Raw genomic sequence first — 19849 nt, 5'->3', positions numbered from 1 at the left:
ATGGGGTCGCTAAGAGTCGGACATGACTGAGCGACTTCACTTTCACTTTTCACTTTCATGCATTGGAGAAGGAAATGGCAACCCACTCCAGTGTTCTTGCCTGGAGAATCCCAGGGACGGGGGAGCCTGGTGGGCTGCTGTCTATGGGGTCACACAGAGTCAGACACGACTGAAATGACTTAGCAGCAGCAAGCTGTCTTTGCACCTCCAATGCTGCCATTATTTCCAAGCTTGTTTCATAATCTCTTAAATGAAAATAATAATACCTGGCCTATCTCATGAGATCATTAAGAGGATCAACTGAGATAAAGCGTCTGAAAGTGCATCATAAACTGTAAAGTGCCACTTGGCTGGATATTGTCCATTTTAAAAATAATTACTTGGGCACCTACCATAGATAAAACTCAGTGTGGCAGGAGTCTATTGAGGGTACACTTCCTCTCCCCAAGCCCTATACATCACGGCCTTATCTAGACTGTAGGTATTTTTGTGGTTGTTGTTGTGTTAGTTAAGTTTTATTGGGGGCAAAATGAGGACTGTAGGCTGGGAGATGGCCCCTCAGATGGCTCTGAGAAATTGCTCCAAAGATGCAGAGTTGGGGGAGGTCAGTATATATATTTGGTTTTGGTGAAGAAGGAATATATATAATCAAGCACGTATTTTTCCAGAAGGTTTCTGCTAGTCTGGTGAAGCTTTCTGCTAGTCACAAGTAACAGTTGTCACTGTGAAGGATTTTAGTGCTTTTCTACATATGAAGAGGTACAAAAATTAAGCTCATAAAATCAGCTCCTAAAAATATCTATCTGAAAACCCATTCTGCCAGCTTTTCCCTGAGCACAGAGTGCCTCATTTTTGCTCTCCACCTTGAACATTTTCCGGGGGATGTTGAAAATCAGCAGTTGCCCCAGCTCACGATTTAATTCTTGTAGAGGTAGGTGGCAATTTGTAGTTGACAGAGCCCCCTCATGGTTACAAATTCGACCATACTTTGGGAGGCATTTCATGACCATTTCATCCCATGGAGCAAGGAACTCATTCTTAGGTCTGGTGAAGATTTTGCTGTTACTAGCGTACTGTTACTATCAACAGTAACCAAAGGGCTGGACCAACCTGTCTTACCCAGTCTCTTACAGTCCAGGAAAAATTTCCTCTTGTTTGTATCCTTCCATATCTAGAGTAATTACAATTACTGATTGCATCCAGAACTATGTATTTGATCAACTTTTCCAAGTCGCCTAGTTATTATTATTTTGTTGGAGGTTCAGTCACACATTTGGTAATGCAGGAAACAACAATCTCATAAAATAGGCAAAGTGCAAGTAACATAGCTAGCAGTATTATTAAAATTATACGTAAGAATTAGGCCAAAAACTTGTTAGGTGTGGGAAGCCCCTGGTGGTTCAGAGGTAAAGAATCTACCTGCAATGCAGGAAACATGGGTTCAATACCTGGATCAGGAAGATCCCCAGGAGAAGCAAATGGCAACTCACTCCACTCCAGTATTCTTGCCTGGGAAATCCTATGGACAGAGGAACCTAGCAGCCTAAAGTCCATCAGGTCTCAAGAGTTCAACACGACTTAGCAACTAAACCACCACCATCATTCCATTACGTGTAGCTCAGTATATTCTCAGGTTGTCTGAATTAGTCTATTTTATACCAATCTTTATCTTTCAAGGAAATTATATATTTACATTGTATGAAGTAAAAGATAGAAAACTGAGTGAGACCCAGAAAGGCTGGGAGGCTCTAATGTCAGTGAGTGGCTAAGGCCAGACAGAGTCAATTAAACTCCAGCTGCCTTGATTTTCATCATACCCCCTAATTTCTCTACTTGCTCCTTCTCAGGCTTGTGACCTCTGGTTTTCCTCTGTTTATAACTTGACCGCTTATCCAATGAGATCTGGCCTTTTCTGGAGGCCAGAAGGACTGCTTTTCCCCACTTCCTTCTCTTCACCATCACAAAGTGAACACTTGTTTGGGTATCCAGAAGAATCAGGTAATAAATATAGAAAAACAGATTAAGTCAAAAGCTCATAATTTCATCTTTGATAAGGAAGCCAAACAATGGATTCACTGGGAACCCATGAAGAACCCAAAAAGCATTTTCCAATTAATTCAACTCAATATGTAATTCCAAAATGCTGACTCTGCTCATCACTGTGCTAGATTCTCTCTAAGGTACAAAGTGTGCCTTTCAAGCAATTAAAATAATGAGGATGAAGAAAGTGGGAAGGAGGAGGAGCAGACACATAGTCTAATAATCAGGCTGTTTTTGAATTACATCACTGATAAGGTTAACTTCCAGCTGCTTTCTCTTTTTGGGTACTCTAGAGCTGGGCTGTATTTTCTTTCATTTCTCATTTAAAAATCATGTGGGAGTTTTTAAATTCTCATTTAAAAATCAAGTGGCTTTAGACAAATTAAACCGAATCTTTTATGTGAAGTTACATGTTACTGATGTCCCAGATGACTCAATGTGAGAGGCAGTAAAGTGCAATGGTTAAGAGTTTAGGCAAACCAAAAATGTACTTTTGGAACTGTTCACAGGTGGTAGAATCTTATATTCCTTACTTAACTTAGGATATTGTGGGTACTGGGAGGATTAAATTGATGTGAAGTAGTCATTCTAAACCAAGAATACTTTTGTGCCATGGAAGACATTTTTTAATGAGTGGTGACAATTGTGGTTGTCACAACTAGGAGTGGGTACTGCTTTTGGAGTCTAGTGAAAACCAGGGATATCATTTTAGTTTACCTTTTACAATGCACAGGATAGTCCAGCATGACATAGACTTGTCTGGCTTAAAATATCAGTAGTGCCAAAGTCAAGAAACCTTGGCTTAAACACTGTTGTGACATATTAGAATGTATACATGAGGTAGTAATAAACACTACCTATATGTGATACTTATGTAAAGTATCACAAATTCCAAAAGAATCTGTACTCATGAAAAATTTCATATTAATGAAGAAAAATTATATCTTGTGGGTAATAAAGTGATAAGACACATATCCAGAGGATTTACAAACTTAGAGCTATAGATTACAATAATAATTAAAATTGACCAAAAAAGGTATAACAATTAACCTCCTAATATACCTGTAAATAGATTTAAAGTATAAGGCAAAAAAAGCAAATCTATAAAACTGTTAGAAAAGAAGAACTGAGGGGGGTGGAAAAAGATATTCCATGCAAATGGAAATCAGAAGAAAGCTGGAGTAGTAGTATTCATATAAGACAAAATGTTGTTGTTGTTTAGTCACTAAGTCAAGTCCAACTCTTACATCCCCAAGCACTGTAACCTTCCAGGTTCCTCTGTCCAGTGGATTTTCCAGGCAAGAATACTGGAATGGGTTTCCATTTCCTTCTTCAGGGGATAGCGCTGACCAAGGGATCAAACGCATGTCTCCTGCATTGGCAGGCAGAGTCTTTACCACTGAGTCACCAAGGAAACCCAAGACAAAATAGACTAGGATAAAGGCTCTTGGAACCCTCTTGCACTGATGGTCAGAATATAAATTGATAAAGCAACTATGGAGAACAGTATGGAGGCTCCTTAAATAACTAAAAATAGAACTACCATACGAGCCAGGAATCCCACTATTGGGAATAAACCCTGAAAAAGTCAAGTTTCAAAAAGACACATGCACCTCAATGTTCACTGTAGCACTACTTATAATAGCCAGGACATGGACGCAACCTATATGTCCATCAACAGAGGAATGGATAAAGATGTGGTACATATATACAATAGAATATTACTTAATCATAAAAAGGAATGAAATTGGGTCATTTGTAGAAATGTGGATGGATCTAGAGGCTGTCATACAGAGTGAAATAAATTAGAAAGAAAAAAACAAATATAGTATATTAATGCATATATGTGGAATCAATAAAAATGGTATATATAATCTCATTTGCATAGTGGAAATAGAAACACAGATGTAGAGAACAAATGTATGGATACTAAGGGAGGAAAGAGAGGTCGGATAAATTGGGAGATTGGGATTGACATATATACACTACTATGTATAAAATAGATAACTAATGAGAACCTATAGTACAGCTGGTGTGCTCTGTGGTGACCTAAATGGGAGGGAAACTCAAAAAAGAGGGGATATATGTATATGTATAACTGATTCACTTTGCTGTGTGGTAGAAACCAATACAATATCGTAAAGCAACTATACTCCAATAAAAATTAATTAAAAAATGATAGATTGTTACAGGAGACAAAGAAGACACTACATAATGATCAAGGGATCAATCCAAGAAGAAGATACAGCAATTGCAGATGTAGCGCACTAGTGGTAAAGAACTCACTTGCCAATGCAAGAGATTTAAGAGATGTGGGTTTGATCCCTGGGTTGGGAAGAGACCCTGGAGGAGGGTGTGGCAACCCACTCCAGTATTATTCCCTGGAGAACACATGGAAAGAAGAGCCTGGTGGGTTACAGTACATAGGGTTGCAAAGAATCAGACTTGACTGAAGCGACTTAGGACACATGCACACATGCACCCAACATACACTTCCCAGGGGGCTCAGAGCAAAGAATCCACCTGCCAAGCAGGAGATGCAGGTCAATTCCTGGGTCAGGAAGAACCCCTGGAGAGGGAAATGTTAATCTTCTCCAGTGTTCTTGCCTGGTAAATCCCATGGAGAGAGGAGCCTGGTGGGCTACAGGCTACAGGGGGCCACAAAAGAGTTGGACATGACTTAGTGACTAAAGAACAACAAAAACAACACAGGAGCACCTGTTAACAGATATACAAGGAGACATACAAGGAGATATTGACAGTAACACAATAATAGTGGGGGACTTCAACACCCTACTTACATAAATGGACAGATCATCCAGGCAGAAATCAATAAGGAAATGCAAGGCTTAAATGATGAATTAAACCAGATTAACTTAATTGATATTTATAGAACATTCCATCTGAAAGCAGTGGAATATTCATTCCTTTAAGTGCACATGGAGCATTCTCAAGAATAGATCACATGCTAGGCCACAAAGCAAGCTTCAGTAAACTTACAAAGATTGAATCATATAAAGCAGGGGTCCCCAACCCCCAGGCTGAGGACCAGTACTGGTCTGTGGCCTGTTAGAAAGTGGACCACACAGCAGGAAGTGAGTGGCAGACAAGTGAGTGAAGCTTCATCTGCCATTCCCCATTGCTTTCCATCATTCACGTTACCACCTGAACCATGCCCACCCCCCTACCTGCCCTGTCCATGGAAAAACTGTCTTCCACAAAACCAGTCCCTGGGGCCAAAAAGGTTGGGGACCACTGATATAAAGCACTTTTTCCATTCACAATACTATGAGATTAGAAATCAACTACAAGATTTGTGCAAAAAAGCACAAACACATCAAGGCTAAACAATATGCCACAATAAACAACCAATGGGTCACTGAAGAAATCAAAGAGGAAATAAAACAAAATACCTAGAGACAAAAGGAAATGAAAACGCAATGATCCAAACCCTGTGGGTTGCAGCAAAAGCAATTCTAAGAGAGGAGTTTATAGTGACAAAAGCTTACCTCAGGAAACAAGAAAAATCTCAAATAAACAACTTAACCTTATACCTAAAGCAACTAGAGAAAGAAGAACAAACAAAACCCAAAGTTTGTACTAGAGGAGAAATCATAAAGATCAGAGCAGAAATATTGAATAAATGAAATGGAGACAAAGAAAACATAGAAAAGATCAATAAAACTAAAAGCTAGTTCTTTGACAAAATAAACACAATTTATAAATTTTTATCCAGACTCATCATGAGAAAAAGGAAGAGGGCCCAAATTAATAAACTTAGATATGAAAAAGGAGAAGTTACAACCCATACCATGGAAATATTAAAGACCATAAAAGACTACTACAAGCAATTATATGCTGATAAAATGGACAACCTAGAAGAAATGGACAAATTCTTAGAAAGAAATCTTATAAAGCTTAGAAATCTCATAAAGCTAAACCAGGAAGAAATTTTTAAAAAATGAATAGATGAATTACAAATACTGAAATTGAATCTGTGATTTAAAAGCTCCCAACAAACAAAAGCCCAGCACCAAATGACTTCACAGGCAAATTCTACTGCACATTTAGAGAAAGAGTTAACACCTATCTTCTGAAACTCCTCCAAAAAATTTCAGAGGAAAGAACATTCCCAAATTCATTTTATGAGGCAACCATCATCTTGATACCAAAATCAGAAAAAGATACCACACACACAAAAAAACAGAAATAAACCCATGCACCTATGGTCAATTAATCTATGACAAAGGTGGCAAGAATATACAGTGGAGAAAACACAGTTTCTTCAATAAGTGGTGCTGGTAAAACTGGACAACAACATGTAAAAGAATGAAATTAGAATATTCTCTAATATCACACACAAAAATAAGCTAAAAATGGATTAAAGGCCTAACTGTAGGACCAGATACTATAAAATTTGTAGAGGAAAACATAGCTAGAGTACTCTTTGACATAAATTACAGCAATACCTTTTTGAATCCATCTCCCATAGTCATAGAAATAAAAAAGTAAACATACAGGATCTAATTAAACATAAAACCTTTTGCACATCAAATAAAATCATAAAAAAAAATAAAAAGACAACCTACAGAATGTGAGAAAGTATTTGCAAAGGCAAACAATCCAACCAAAAAATGAGCAAAGGATCTAAGCAGACATTTCTCCAAAGAAGATGTACAGATGGCCAAAAGGCAAACAAAAATGCTCACCATCATTAATGGTATTAGAGAAATGTAAATCAAAACTACAGTGAGGTATCACTTCACACCAGTCAGAATGGTCAGCATCAAAAAGTCTAAACAATAGAGAGGGTATGGGAAAAAGGGAACCATCCTATACTGTTGCTGGGAATGTATACTGGTATAGTCCCTATGGAGAACAATAAGGAGGTTCCTTAAAAAACTAAAAATAGAGCTATATATAATCCTGCAATTCCACTCCTGGGTGTATATCTGGGGAAAACCAATTTGAAATAATACATGCACTTTGATATTCACTGTGGCACTATTTACAAAAGCCAAGACATGGAAGCAACATAAGTATCCATCAACAGATGAATGGGTATGAAAGATGGAATATATATATATACATATATATACATACATATATATGTATATAATGGAATATTACTCATCCATAAAACAAATGAAATAATGCCATTTGTAGCTACATGGATGAACCTAGAGATTATCATACTAAGTGAAGTAAGCCAGACAAAGACAAATATCATATAATAAGCTTATATGTGGAATCTTAAAAGACTGATACAGGTGAACTTACATACAAAAAGAATTAGACTCATCGATATAGCAAACAAATTTATGGTTACCAAGGGGAAAGGGAGAGAAGGATAAAATAAGAGTTTTTGATTAACATATACACACTACTCCATATAAAATAGATAACCAACAAGGACCTACTACATAGTGCAGGGAACTATACTCAATATTTTATAATAATCTATAAGAGAAAAGAATCTGAAAAAATATATGCATGTATAACTGAATCACGCTGCTGTATTCCTTAAACTAACTCAACTGTAAACCAACCATGTGTGTTCACTTGTGCCTGACTCTTTGCAACACTATGGACTGCAGCCCACCAGGCTCCTCTGTCTATGCGATTTTCCTGGCAAGAGTACTGCGTTGCCATTTCCTGGTCCAGGGTATCTTCTCAATTCAGGGAAAGAACCTATGTCTCCTGCTTCTCCTGTATTTCAGGTAGATTCTTTCCTACTGAGCCACTAGGGAAACCCACTATACTTCAATTAAAATAAAAAAGAACAATTGCAGGATATTTTTAAAATGTAGTGAAATAAACAGATATTAATAGTCTGTAATCTGATCTTAGGTAAGGAGGGCAAAACAATGGAGTTTATTGATATTAAAGACTTGCTGATAGATATTTAACTGCATTGTTTAGCCAGGAACCAAAGCTGTATCTGGAACATAGTTAGGCTCAATAAATATTTGTTGACTAGATAGATAGATGTCACGGTTGTGTAGAACTTATTTAATCATCAGTTTTCATATTTTCTTTACTAAAGAACAGCATCTAAGTCATCAGGTTTGAGCAGAAGTCACTGGTAACATTCCTGGTGCTTGCTGCCAGTCCTGTGAGCTCCTTGCGGCAGGGTCGTGTATTATTCATCTATGTATTCTCGGGATCAGCAAGTCCTGGCACATCTGGGGCTTGATTCAAGTCTGTTAAGCTTTTTATCCTTTTTCTGTTGTTGTTGGACCCTTCTGTCTTCATTCCCCACCTGCTTGACTGATCCTCTCGCTCTTTCCTTTTTAGGAGACACGGTCACCTCTTTGCTGGCTGTAATCCAGCAAGAGTTGATGGGCCCTTTCATGTTCACCCCTGACTTTCCTTGACTCTTCTATTCTCTGTCACTCTGTGCCCTAGTTTCAGGAGGAGGGGATGTCTTTTTTCTTTCAGTCTTTTGATGCTGGGTTGAATTGATGCTTCTCTTCCCTGAGAATGGGCACTGTGGCGCAGTGAAAGAAGCAATGGGTGCTTGAGACCTGATTTTATTATTGGATGTGTGACCTTGTATGGAGAAGGCAATGGCACCCCACTCCAGTACTCTTGCCTGGAAAATCCCATGGACGGAGGAGCCTGGTAGGCTACAGTCCATGGGGTTGCGAAGAGTCGGACACAACTGAGCGACTTCACTTTCACTTTTCACTTTCACGCATTGGAGAAGGAAATGGCAACCCACTCCAGTGTTCTTGCCTGGAGAATCCCAGGGATGGGGGAACCTGCTGGGCTGCCATCTAGGGGGTCGCACAGAGTCGGACACAACTGAAGCGACTTAGCAGCAGCAGCAGCAGTAGCAGCAGACCTTGTATGAGTCACTTAATTTTTCTGAGGCTAAATTTCTTCTTGTCAAATAAGAATGAAAAATATAATAATAACTGCTAACATTTCAAAGGATCAATTGAGACAATGCATATGAAAGTGCATAAATAATCTTACAATTATTTGTAAATACTTTAAAAAGATGTTTTCACCCTACAAATTTATTAATTATGTAATACTTAGAGTTTATGAATAGAACTAAATTTTCTTCTAAATTTTTCTCATTAATATAAAATTTTGTCTGTGGAAACTTTGAAATACAAACAATCACATCATTGGTCAAGAAGGCATTCATTTGTGGGGAGCTTGCTAACCAGGGCTGTTTATATCAGGAGGGTTAAGAGGCCAAGAATCAGACATGCATTAAACATCTCCCTGAAACCAAGAAAAACAGAGCTTATAAAATTAAAATCCTACATGTAGACAGTGGTTAAAACAGTGAAAACTATTCATAGTGTCCTTAAATTAAGTGTATATATCCATCTGTGGAGCCTATGGAGATCTATATTTTAAGCCACAACCTATGAAGATGTAAAGAACCTCGTCCTTAGTCAGAAGGAGGGGTTTCAGAAGAAACGACAGTGAATCAGCAATCTTTGTACACCTTCTGCCTCTTTGAATTCATAATACATAACAGAGAATCAATCTAAGTAAATACAATGCCATGTGTTGACTTTCAGTGATGCAACCTTATAGCCAGAAAAGAAATATCCTCAGGGAGACTGAAGGAGGAAGACTTCCTCTTTAGTTGTTGTGCACGCTTTCCTCGAGCCCATGAAAATCTGGAAAACGCTAGGTTCCAATGGACTCATCTATTAATAATAGGAGAGGGTACTGATTATATTGTCTCTCCTTCTGATAGAGCTTTGCATTTCTTTCTCCTCAATGGCTCCTTTTTATGCCTTCAAATATTCCCAGGTATTTCTCAGACTGAAAAATCCTCATTGGACTCTGCTGCCTCTTCCAGTTATTGACTTAACTCCTTGTTATTAACAAGATTTTCAAATGAATGATTTGAAAATGAATGATTTATACCATCACTCTCTACGCATGTATGCTGTCGCTTCAGTTGTGTCCAACTCTTTGCGACCCTAGGGATTATAGCCCTCCAGGCTCCTCTGACCATGGGATTTTCCAGGCAAGAATACTGGAGTGGGTTGCCAGGCCCTCCTCCAGGGGGTCTTTGTGACCCAGGGATCAAACCCTCATCCCTTCTGCCTCTTGCACTGGCAGGGGGGATTCTTCATCACTAGTTCCACCTAGGAAGCCCACCATTACCCTTGGCCTTTTCATTCTGCAGGATCTGGGTTCATTCCTCCTTGTTGTTTAGTCGCTAGGTCGTGTCTGACTCTTTTCAACCCTATGGACTGTAGCCTTCCAGGTTTCTCTGTCCATGGGATTTCCTCAGGCCAAAATAATGGAGTGGATTGCCATTTCCATCTCCACGGGATCCTTCCCAGGCAGAGATTGAACCCGCATCTCCTGCATTAGCAGGTGGGTTCTTTACCACTGAGCCACCAGGGAAGCCCCAGCTGTGCTGCTAAAACTATATTCCTTCATCATCCCAGACAGTCAGTCCTGTTCTTCAGTTTTCAACCTGGTGACCTCAACAGCATTGTACACTACTGATCATTAAAAAAAAAAAGACAATCTTCTTTCCCCTGACTTATCTGGGGTTCCATTGTAATGATTCTGTCTCTGATGTCAAGTAAACCTAGGTTAAAACTCTAGCTGGGACAAAGAGCATGGATTGAAGGAGCAGATGTCTATAAAATGCTTAGGATAACATAGCATATCGTAAAGGATCATAAATGTCAGATTTTATAATTAATAATATTATGAGTTTATCTAAAATTGAATTTTTCTTGATGTGTCTAAATCTTTTTGATTTTCTTATCTAAGTGAGAGATGCTGCTACCATCGACTCTCTTTTTCCATTGTTCTCATCAAATCAAGATACCTCTTACATTCGTCCTTCTCTTCAATCCCTACATGCATGACCCTGAAACCTATTTTTCTTTCCATTACTATATACGATACATAACATCTTTAAGAATGTGACAATTAGTCGATCAGTCAGGGATTTACAGATGTTTTAAAATAAAGAACCCTATTTTGAGAACAAAACAGCATGTGGAGAAGCCTAGCAGACATTTCTGGGGACCTGGCTACTCAAGAACCTCCTTCTCCTTGTGGCTTTTCACCTTACCTGCAGGCCCAGGACCCAGGGACATAGCAGCTTTTCTTACTCACGCAGATGCATTCCAGTCAGAAGGCATTCATTCATGAATTCAAGTCAAAATTCAACATTCTCTTCACAGTTCCACTGCACAGCTATGAAGCTTTCTATGTGAGTGATAGACTCTGTGCTGGGCGTCAGCAGGCCTGGGTTTCAGAGCAGGGTCTTCTGGGCTGAGAGTCCCGGGCCTGACTTTCTTGTCTCCAAAATGAAGGATTTGGACATGATCAACCTTTATGGCTATTCTACATGTGAAATGCTATTATTCTTCTGAAATCTGAAGCTGATAGACATATTCTTGATCTTATCATTAAAATTGTATCATATAAAACCCAGAATAATAGAAGACATACAAATATCATTTGGGTATGACTGCTGTTCCAGTCATTTCAAGGAAATCTGAGATAATATTTTGTCATTTATTATAAAGAGTAAATCTATGTGAATTAAATATGTGTGTGTATGTGTGTGTGTATAGCTGAAGTTTCTCTTCAAACAGAACATTTGAATGGACCCAAATTCATTTATACACTGTGGAGAATATGCAGCAGTCTCACAGTGACTTTAAAAGGCACTGCATTCCATCATGCTTTGGAAACAAACTGTGCGGTTATTACATGCACAGCCTGAAATGTCTCTTCAACAGATTATTGTTAGTGATGGGGAATTCCAGGCTGGCGGGAGGGAGAGAACAGGTTGGGAATGCTTTCGTATAACCCCCAGGTTGCCATGCTGGCTGTGGCTGAAAGAATTCTTTGTTCTTTGTCCAGGCTTAGCAAGCCCTTGGGGACTTCTGGTGACGGCTAGTAGGGGATCAGCGCCATGCGAGTCCAGCTCTGCACGGCACCCACGAGGCAGCAGGGCAGGGCAGTTAGGAGCACAGCCTCCGGCACAGGACTGTGGGTGTGGGCCCCAGCTTCAAACATGACTAGCCTTGTGAGCACGAACAAGTTGTTCATCTTTTCTATGTCTAATAAAAAGGGAGTAATAATAATTCATACTTTACAGGGCTGCTGTAAGGAGTTGATAACAAAATGCTTAGCACCAAGTACTGAACACATTGAAGTCACAACAAATATCAGGCAACATCTGCTTTTGCAAAGGAGGAAGAGAGGTTCAAGGTCCCATGGCAGGTTAGTGGCAGCTCCAGTGCTGAAAGGGTAGCATCCTCGTCCTCTTTTTATTTATTTATTTATTTTTTCCTTGTTCTCTTTTTAGCTCTTCCTAGTTCTTTGGAATTACCTGCCCTTACCACAATAGCTCCTCAGATCCTGAGTGGAAGAAGATGAGAAGGTGATGGCTGAGCAGATATATGTTAATGAGCTACCTTTCTTCCCCTAATTTCTTCCCTGCTTACCCCTTTATAAATGTCCCTTATATCTATACTTCTCTTTCTATTCTCTTACCACCCTCAGTATTTACATTTCATTTACATTTGGTATTTCATAAAAGGATACATTATCTCCAATTAGTTGTCAGCAATTGTTGAATGCTCATAGTTTGATAAATAGAGGTTTAAAACGTGTTTCCTTTAGTTTTTAAAGAAAATATAATTGTGTGAAAGGGCTGTCTTTGACTTCACCGTCTCCTTTGCCTCTATCACAACTGTTGATAATACCAAAAGAAGCAGCTACTCGCTGCGCCGGGGCACAGGCGCTACACCCCTCATCAGGACAGCACGGAGTCAGGTGGAGCCGACGTCACCTTGCACGGTGTCTGGGGCTCTCCTGCTCTGCACCTTGCCTATCGCTCCTGGGTCAATGCCTACTGATTCCACTTTGGTTTACTTTTTGGTAATAATAAAAACACAGTAAATAATCAGCAAGTCTTAAGAAAAAAGAATCAATCAAAACAGGTAACAATTAAAAATACCTCTGATTGTTTCCAAGCCTTAATCCATTGTACATATTTTTGATTCCCCCTCCTAAATATTGTAACTGCCTTTTATTGAGTGCTCACAAGTTTGGCACATGACTTACCCAGTGTCACCTGATCAGTAGGAAGCATGACCAGAATTCAAACCAACTTAGCCTAAGGCTAAAGCCTAGATTTCTGGGTTTTCCTCTCACTTGCTTTGAAAAGTAGATGCCCATCTATTGTTGAAGATTTAGTTCAGCTGTTTCTAACTTTTTAAAAATTGGAAACAATCCAGATGTTCATTTGTTTGGGACTGGTTAAATAAGTAAGGATAGATCTATACACTGGGATGATATACACATATATTAAATAAAGATGAAAATTAAAGTTCATTGACATGGAAAAAATGAGAGATAATTGAGTGAAAAAGTTTGCAAATCAGCACATCTAGCACATTACAAAGTCTTACTTTTGTGGATATCCCTATCTCCCTCCCATATTTATGATAAAGCTCTACCCAGAGAAAAAGTCTGGAAGGATATTCAATAACATGTTTAACAATATGATTACTCTGTGTTATGGGCTGAACGTCTGTGTCTTCACATCGTTCATCGTAACCCCCAGTGTAATGGGACCAGTGGGAGGTGATTAGGGCTTGATAAGGTCATGAGGGCGGGGCTGATGGAATTAGTGTGCTTTTATAGAAAGAGACACCAGAGCTTTTCTCTGTCTGTCTAAATACACCCACAGCACACAGATGGCAGTGCTGTTTGGGTGTTTCTTTCCCTCATCTAACCTTGAGGTGTGCAAAGGCCAGGGGACTGTTGATCTGTCTTTACAGGCCCAGGTACTGTGATGGGGTTAGCACCCTACATGAGTTCAACACACACTCTTTTCCAATGAAGAAAAAGAACAAGTAATGTCACACATGCTTATGCCTAAGCTACCTCTGCCTATTCTGATGTGGTTGAATTCTGTCCCCAGTAAATGGAGGAGTGGAAGTGAGAGTTGGGAGGTTTCTTTTTGTCCAAGGAGAGAAGTAATTACAGAGTAACTGGTAGCCATGTTCCCAGAGACAGCACAGTAGGAGGGAAAGAGGAACAATGCAACTTTAATTCATGAGCTTTCCAACAAGTCTTCATGCTTAACCTTGGTCACTGTCTACTCGTACCAACGGGGCTCCCAGCTGTGGCTGGCGAGTCCCTCCATCTCGGCCTTGCCCACCACTTCCCCCAGCCTCACTCAAGCACAATGGTTGGAGCTTTATTACTTTGTTTTTATCAGTGATAGAAAATAATAAAACTATCCAAAACACTGACATCTGTCCAGGTGTTACTACCCACACCAACTATTCTCATGAAGCAGATTGGTCTCTTCTCTATCAAGCCATTTAGGCCTAGTAATAGTTACTATTGGTATTAGTCAACCGCACTTAGCATTCATTCATGTCTGCACACCTGCATTTTAAAAATGCATATTATTTCAGGTCACCTTTCAAACGGGCAGCTTATTTAAAGCTTTACTCTTTATTTCAGCCTCACTTACTATCAGAAGCCTACAGCTCGTAGACAGGCCTTCCCTTAAAGGATTTTTCTCCAAAGATTGAATTATCAAAATTGCTAACACATTGTATACTAATGCCTGCACCTGATTAATAAGACTCACTGCCACTTTCTTAGCAGCTGCCCAAAGTATTCAAATGATTTTTCTTCATGTGTCTAGAAGAATCTTGTTTTTTGACTCTAATTTTAATAAATGAAAATAATCCTCTCCTAAATGATTCTATTAAACGTCTTTGAATCAGAAGCATTTTCACTAGAATTTTTACTTCCAACAAGATTACTCCAATAACTATTGACATATAACTCTGCCCTACCACCTAAAATGAGCAGCTTTGCTCTAACTCTCTCAGGTTTTATTCTAGTACTTGAATTTAACTTTATAACACAAAACCTAAAATTTAATTCCCCTTTGTGTGTTAGTTGCTTACTGGTATATGACTCTTTGGGACCCCTCAGACAGTAGCTACCAGGCTTCTCTGTCCATGGGTTTCTCCAGGCAAGAATACTGGAGTGGGTTGCCGGTCCCTTCTCCAGGGGATCTTCCCGACCCAGGGATCAAATCCAGATCTACTGCACTGTAGGTTTCTTTACTGATTGAGTCCCCAGGGAAGCACCTGGATGAATTTTTCAACCTCTTCAGATTTTTCCAGTTGTCACTCACTGGCTGTCACCATCCATCCACCTTTCAGCAAGCCAAAAGTATTATTACACTTAATTTGGCTATAAAAATGTATTACCAAAGCCTACTTCCTATCTTCAAATAAACAAAAAGTTTTAATTCTCTCCCTTTCCCTTATTACACTAATGTTAAACTTATGTCTACTTAATTTCCATGAGTAATCTCCATAACAACAAAATTACTAAAAAATAAAGATCAACCACCAACCACCACTCATCATAGCTATATCTGCAGCTATTCCTATAGTATCTTCACTAAAAATCCAGCATCTCCAGTATCATAAATTACTCAGTCTCCTATGCCATAAAAGTCAAATACCAATGCCATCTCATTGTTTTTATAAATCACAGAACTACTGAAACTTCTATTAATAAGCCCAAAAGAAACATTCCTAAAACGACAATAATGAAACTCAAATATCAGGGTATTCTTTTAGTAGCTATAGCTGTGGTATAACAAGAAGTCACCAATATTCCCTCTCTTTCTGCACTTTTTGACAACTGACAGTTGAAAAGAGGCCTTGAGAAACAGGGGTTTAGGAAGAATACTAAGTTTAGAACTCTCCACCCATCTACCTATGCACCTGATTATTCATCTGTGAATCCATCCATCCATGCACAACCTATCTGTCCATCTTTCCATCTACCCAACCCTCTTTAACAAATATTTATTGAGAATATACTATGGACTCCCAGTAGGGATACAGAAGTGAATAAAGTAGAAATCAGAGAAATCTGGGCTGATGTCATAACTCAGTCACTTAATACAACTGTGTTACCTTGTAAAGTTTTGTGTTCTCTTGAGCTTCTGTCTTCATCTGTAAATTTTGGATTCTAACTCTGCTTCACAGTGAAAAGGATTAGAAGAAATACTGGACTTATATAGAAAACAGCCCAGTGGCAAGAGCATTGTAGGTACCCCCCAAACAGTAGCTTTGGCAATTCTGGGTCTCCCCAAAGACTCCTGCCTCCCATCCGATTATCAAACAGGACAGCACTTCTGCACAATCATCACCCACGGCAGCGACAAGGTCGTCTCTGACAACATGTACCTGGGCGCGCGGCTGAGGCCTGGTGAGAGCTGGGGGCACATGTCAGGCTTACCGGTCCCTGAAGAGCAGGAGCTCCTTCCCCAGCATCGTCACAGCATCGAAGGATAAGTTGGAGTCACAGAGGTCAGGGATGGATGGATTATGAGGGGGGCCGTGGGGTGCAGTGGGCTTCCCTGAGAATGCTCTCCGAGGTCCTAGGATTCAAAGTGACTCGGTCAAAATGGTACCAGGAATGCAGTCTGTACACTTCTGCTCCAGGGACTCACTTCCAGTGCATATTACAAGATCACAAACAGCGTGGCTGTCGATGACATGAGGACCTGGGTTTGAATCCTGGCTTCATTAGTTTCTGACTCCTTTGATGGTGGTTCAGTCGCTAAGTCGTGTCTGACTATGGTGACCCCATGGACTGTAGCCCACTAGGCTCCTTGGTCCATGGGATTTTCCAGGCAAGAATACTGGAGTAGGTTGCCATTTCCTTCTCCAGGGGACCTTCCCAACCCAGGAATCGAACCGAGGTCACCTGCATTACAGGCAGATTCTTTACCAACTGAGCTACGAGGGAAGACTCGTGTGATTCAGATGAATAATTCAATCTCTCTAAGCCTCCATTTCCTCATAGTAAAATGGGGGAAGGCAATAAAGGTACCTACCTCAGAAGGTTTCTGTGAGAATTAAATAATGCCTGAAAAACACTTTTAGTGGAGTGCTTAACACATAATAAAAGTTCCCCCCAAATGGCAGCTATTATTTTATTATTATGCAAATTTCTTTGATAGCTATGGGTGTTTCGAATTAGGAATCTATTTTGAAAATTTCCTCTGTGGTTTTCTTTTTTTTTTTGGTTATTAAGTACTCTTGCTCTCAATAAGATTATATCTTTCTTGTGTGTTTTCTTATTTTTGAACAGCTTCTGGGTGTCCTGCCCTGTGCATAAGCTTTTTCTTAGGTGTCTAGGAGAGGCTGAGCAAATTCTTGGGGCCCTGAGGTACCATAGAGGTGTTTACCATTTAAAGGCATCTTCTGGTAGATCCTCTTGGAACATAGTACCCGGGCCTTGGGGGAAATGCTGTTGAGTTTTCATCTCCTGTTCTGTTCCTGAGGACTGTCTGCCAGCTACTGAGGAGTGAGCTGGGGCTGCCTAAGCCACTGCTCCCGGCAGGTCCCTGTGCTGTATCGAGTCTTGGTACCATAGCTGGGGATCAGGGAAGGAGTGAGGCCAGGGGGTGACGTGGATAAGACCTGGGTGGAGAAGGGTCAGCAATAGGATGAAGATCAGAGGTTGGGGTGAGGCTTTGGGAAAAGATCAGAAAGTGGAAACTGGTCGGATCAGAAACACGCTGCCAGTTTTTGAACACTTCTTAATCCTCCAAGCACTCTGCTGAAGCTCAGGGTGGTAAGGTGGTCAGCAGTAGGTGAGGCTTGTGCCTCTCGGCGATATAAAACCATGTTTCTGTATTTTGTCCACTTGTGGAAAAACAGCCTTGTCAAAATATAAACTTCCTCTCCTGGCTGAGGAACAGTGGCTGTCAGAGTGGTGGTGATGCTCCAGGGCAAAAAGACCCATAAAGGGTAGGCACAGATCTGGAGTGGGTTCCTCTTGGGGGCCACAGGAGAATGGCATGACTACCCATTCCGGTATTCTCATCTGGAGAATTCTGTGGACAGAAGCCGCAGTCCATGGGGTCACAAAGAGTCGGACATGACTTAGTGACTGAGCAAGCATTCCCTGATAACCACAGGAAGGGTTTTACACTGGAGCCCTAGCTTGTTATATGGAGAGATTCACAGTTTTTTTTTTTTTTTTTTTTCCTGTCACTCAAGAGAGAAGCAGAACTGGCATAGACCCCACTCTGAAGGGAAACAGCTGGCTGAACACTTCTTGGGATGAAATTTGTCTTTTTTGTGCCTCAGGTGAAATCTGACTGCAGCTGTGTGTACCTAAGTCTAAACAACAGATGAACTGGCCAGATGCGGGAAGGCAGGAGGAGCTGGGTTCTACAGGCCCTTCTCTAGGCTGAGTGGAAGAGCAGGTGTACTTGCAAGTAAATGCTGAATGAGCAGGTTCTGAGGCTTACGGGAAAGGCAGCTTCCTAGATTCTCCAGCATTTTACCCATCAAACAGACAAAATGTCAAGGTCTAGTGATGTTTCAAGATTTCTTCTCATGGATGAATGGACTTGTCTTTCTGTTTAGGAAAATGGGATATAGAGTTCCTAATAATCCTTTATCATCTTTAAAAGAATACTAACATTTCAGATAATTTTGATAATTTGGGATAGTTACTGTCTTTGAGCCTCAGCTTTCTCAACTATAAAATGCAGAAAACATTTTACATCCCTCAGGCTAGTGATGAGGTCATCACATACTGATGACCATGATTTGGAAACTGCAGACTGGCTATATGACTAAATGGTACAGTTATTACCATCATCATTACTATTTTTAGGAAGATAAGGTCCATTCCCTTCTCCAGAGGATCTTTCTGATACAGGGATCAAACCTGGATTTCCTGCACTGCAGGCAGATTCTTTACTGTCTGAGCCACCAGGGAAGCCCCGAGATAAGGTCACTTATTTGCAAATGGATAAACACTATATATATGAACTATAAAAAAATCCACCCTTTTCCAATATCTAACCCCTGATCAACACTCAAAATACACACAAATGATTGTATTTTCTATGGCCATCGAGGGAACAATATGTTCTGGAGGAAAGACGTAAAATTTAAATATTCATCTTACAAAAGAAAGCAATACTCATATATGGTAAATAAGTTCTTCCTAAGAGGGGATAGTTGGGGCTGCGGTTTCTAGCTTAATCTTCACCTATGCAGGTTAATGGCTGGCAGGATACACTTTGCCATGAAACCAAATGCCTGTCACTTTCAGAGTCTGTAGTCAAAAAAGTGTAGCGGTTGTACCGTACAGTGCCTGGATCCCCTTCACATCGTCCTTGGGGAGACGGAACCCATAGGGATTCTGATACTTATAAGTTGGGTACATCAGTGCTGACGGGTCTGTGGAATGGGCCAGGCCCAGTGCATGACCAAACTCATGAGCAGCAACGGTGAATAAATTGAAACCTGGATGATATGAGAGAGGAAAAGACAGCATCAACACAGAGTTTTATTTTCACTATTTCCTGTCTTCACAGGAGAATTTATGCCAAATCATAGTTCATTCATTTTCTTTTCAGACCTGGGTTATTATAATGTTGGTAGGGTGTTCTGGCCCTTAGCTTTGCTGACTTTAGCCTAGTTCTTCCCTCCTTGGCAAGGAGGGGATTGGGGTAGGGGATGATGGAAATGTAAATCGATTTATTTTGTTCATGGTCAATGGTGCTCCGTAAAGAAGGGCTTTAGCACTAACAGTGGCTGTAATACCTAGATTTAGTCCATGCATGCTTTACTGGCTCCCTGTCTGCTCTCTTTTATCCACCCATGTTTCACACTGGAGATTTCTAGATGACATGCAGATATTCTAGAAATGTTAACCCATCCCCATTGTACTTCTCAGTAAAGTACTAATTCTTCTTAGGTCATTTCTGAACGTA

At 40.1% G+C, this 19849-nt stretch overlaps 1 protein-coding gene across 1 annotated transcript in view; it reads right to left on the bottom strand.

Moving 5' to 3' along the window:
- MMP20 (matrix metallopeptidase 20) overlaps positions 1 to 19849 on the bottom strand; it is a 57947-nt gene that overhangs the window by 22744 nt on the left and 15354 nt on the right. Inside the window, exons 5-6 of the mRNA XM_019974640.2 lie at positions 19218 to 19379; positions 16345 to 16486 (exon numbers count right to left, since the gene is read on the bottom strand). Of these exons, the coding sequence (XP_019830199.1) occupies positions 16345 to 16486; positions 19218 to 19379 (304 nt within the window). The remainder of the gene's footprint in view (positions 1 to 16344; positions 16487 to 19217; positions 19380 to 19849) is intronic.

The sequence above is a fragment of the Bos indicus genome, chromosome 15 (genome assembly GCF_029378745.1).
Source record: "Bos indicus isolate NIAB-ARS_2022 breed Sahiwal x Tharparkar chromosome 15, NIAB-ARS_B.indTharparkar_mat_pri_1.0, whole genome shotgun sequence".
Lineage (NCBI taxonomy): Eukaryota > Metazoa > Chordata > Mammalia > Artiodactyla > Bovidae > Bos > Bos indicus.
Note: the sequence above shows the minus strand (reverse complement) of the source record. Positions and strands in the feature narration are given on the sequence as shown.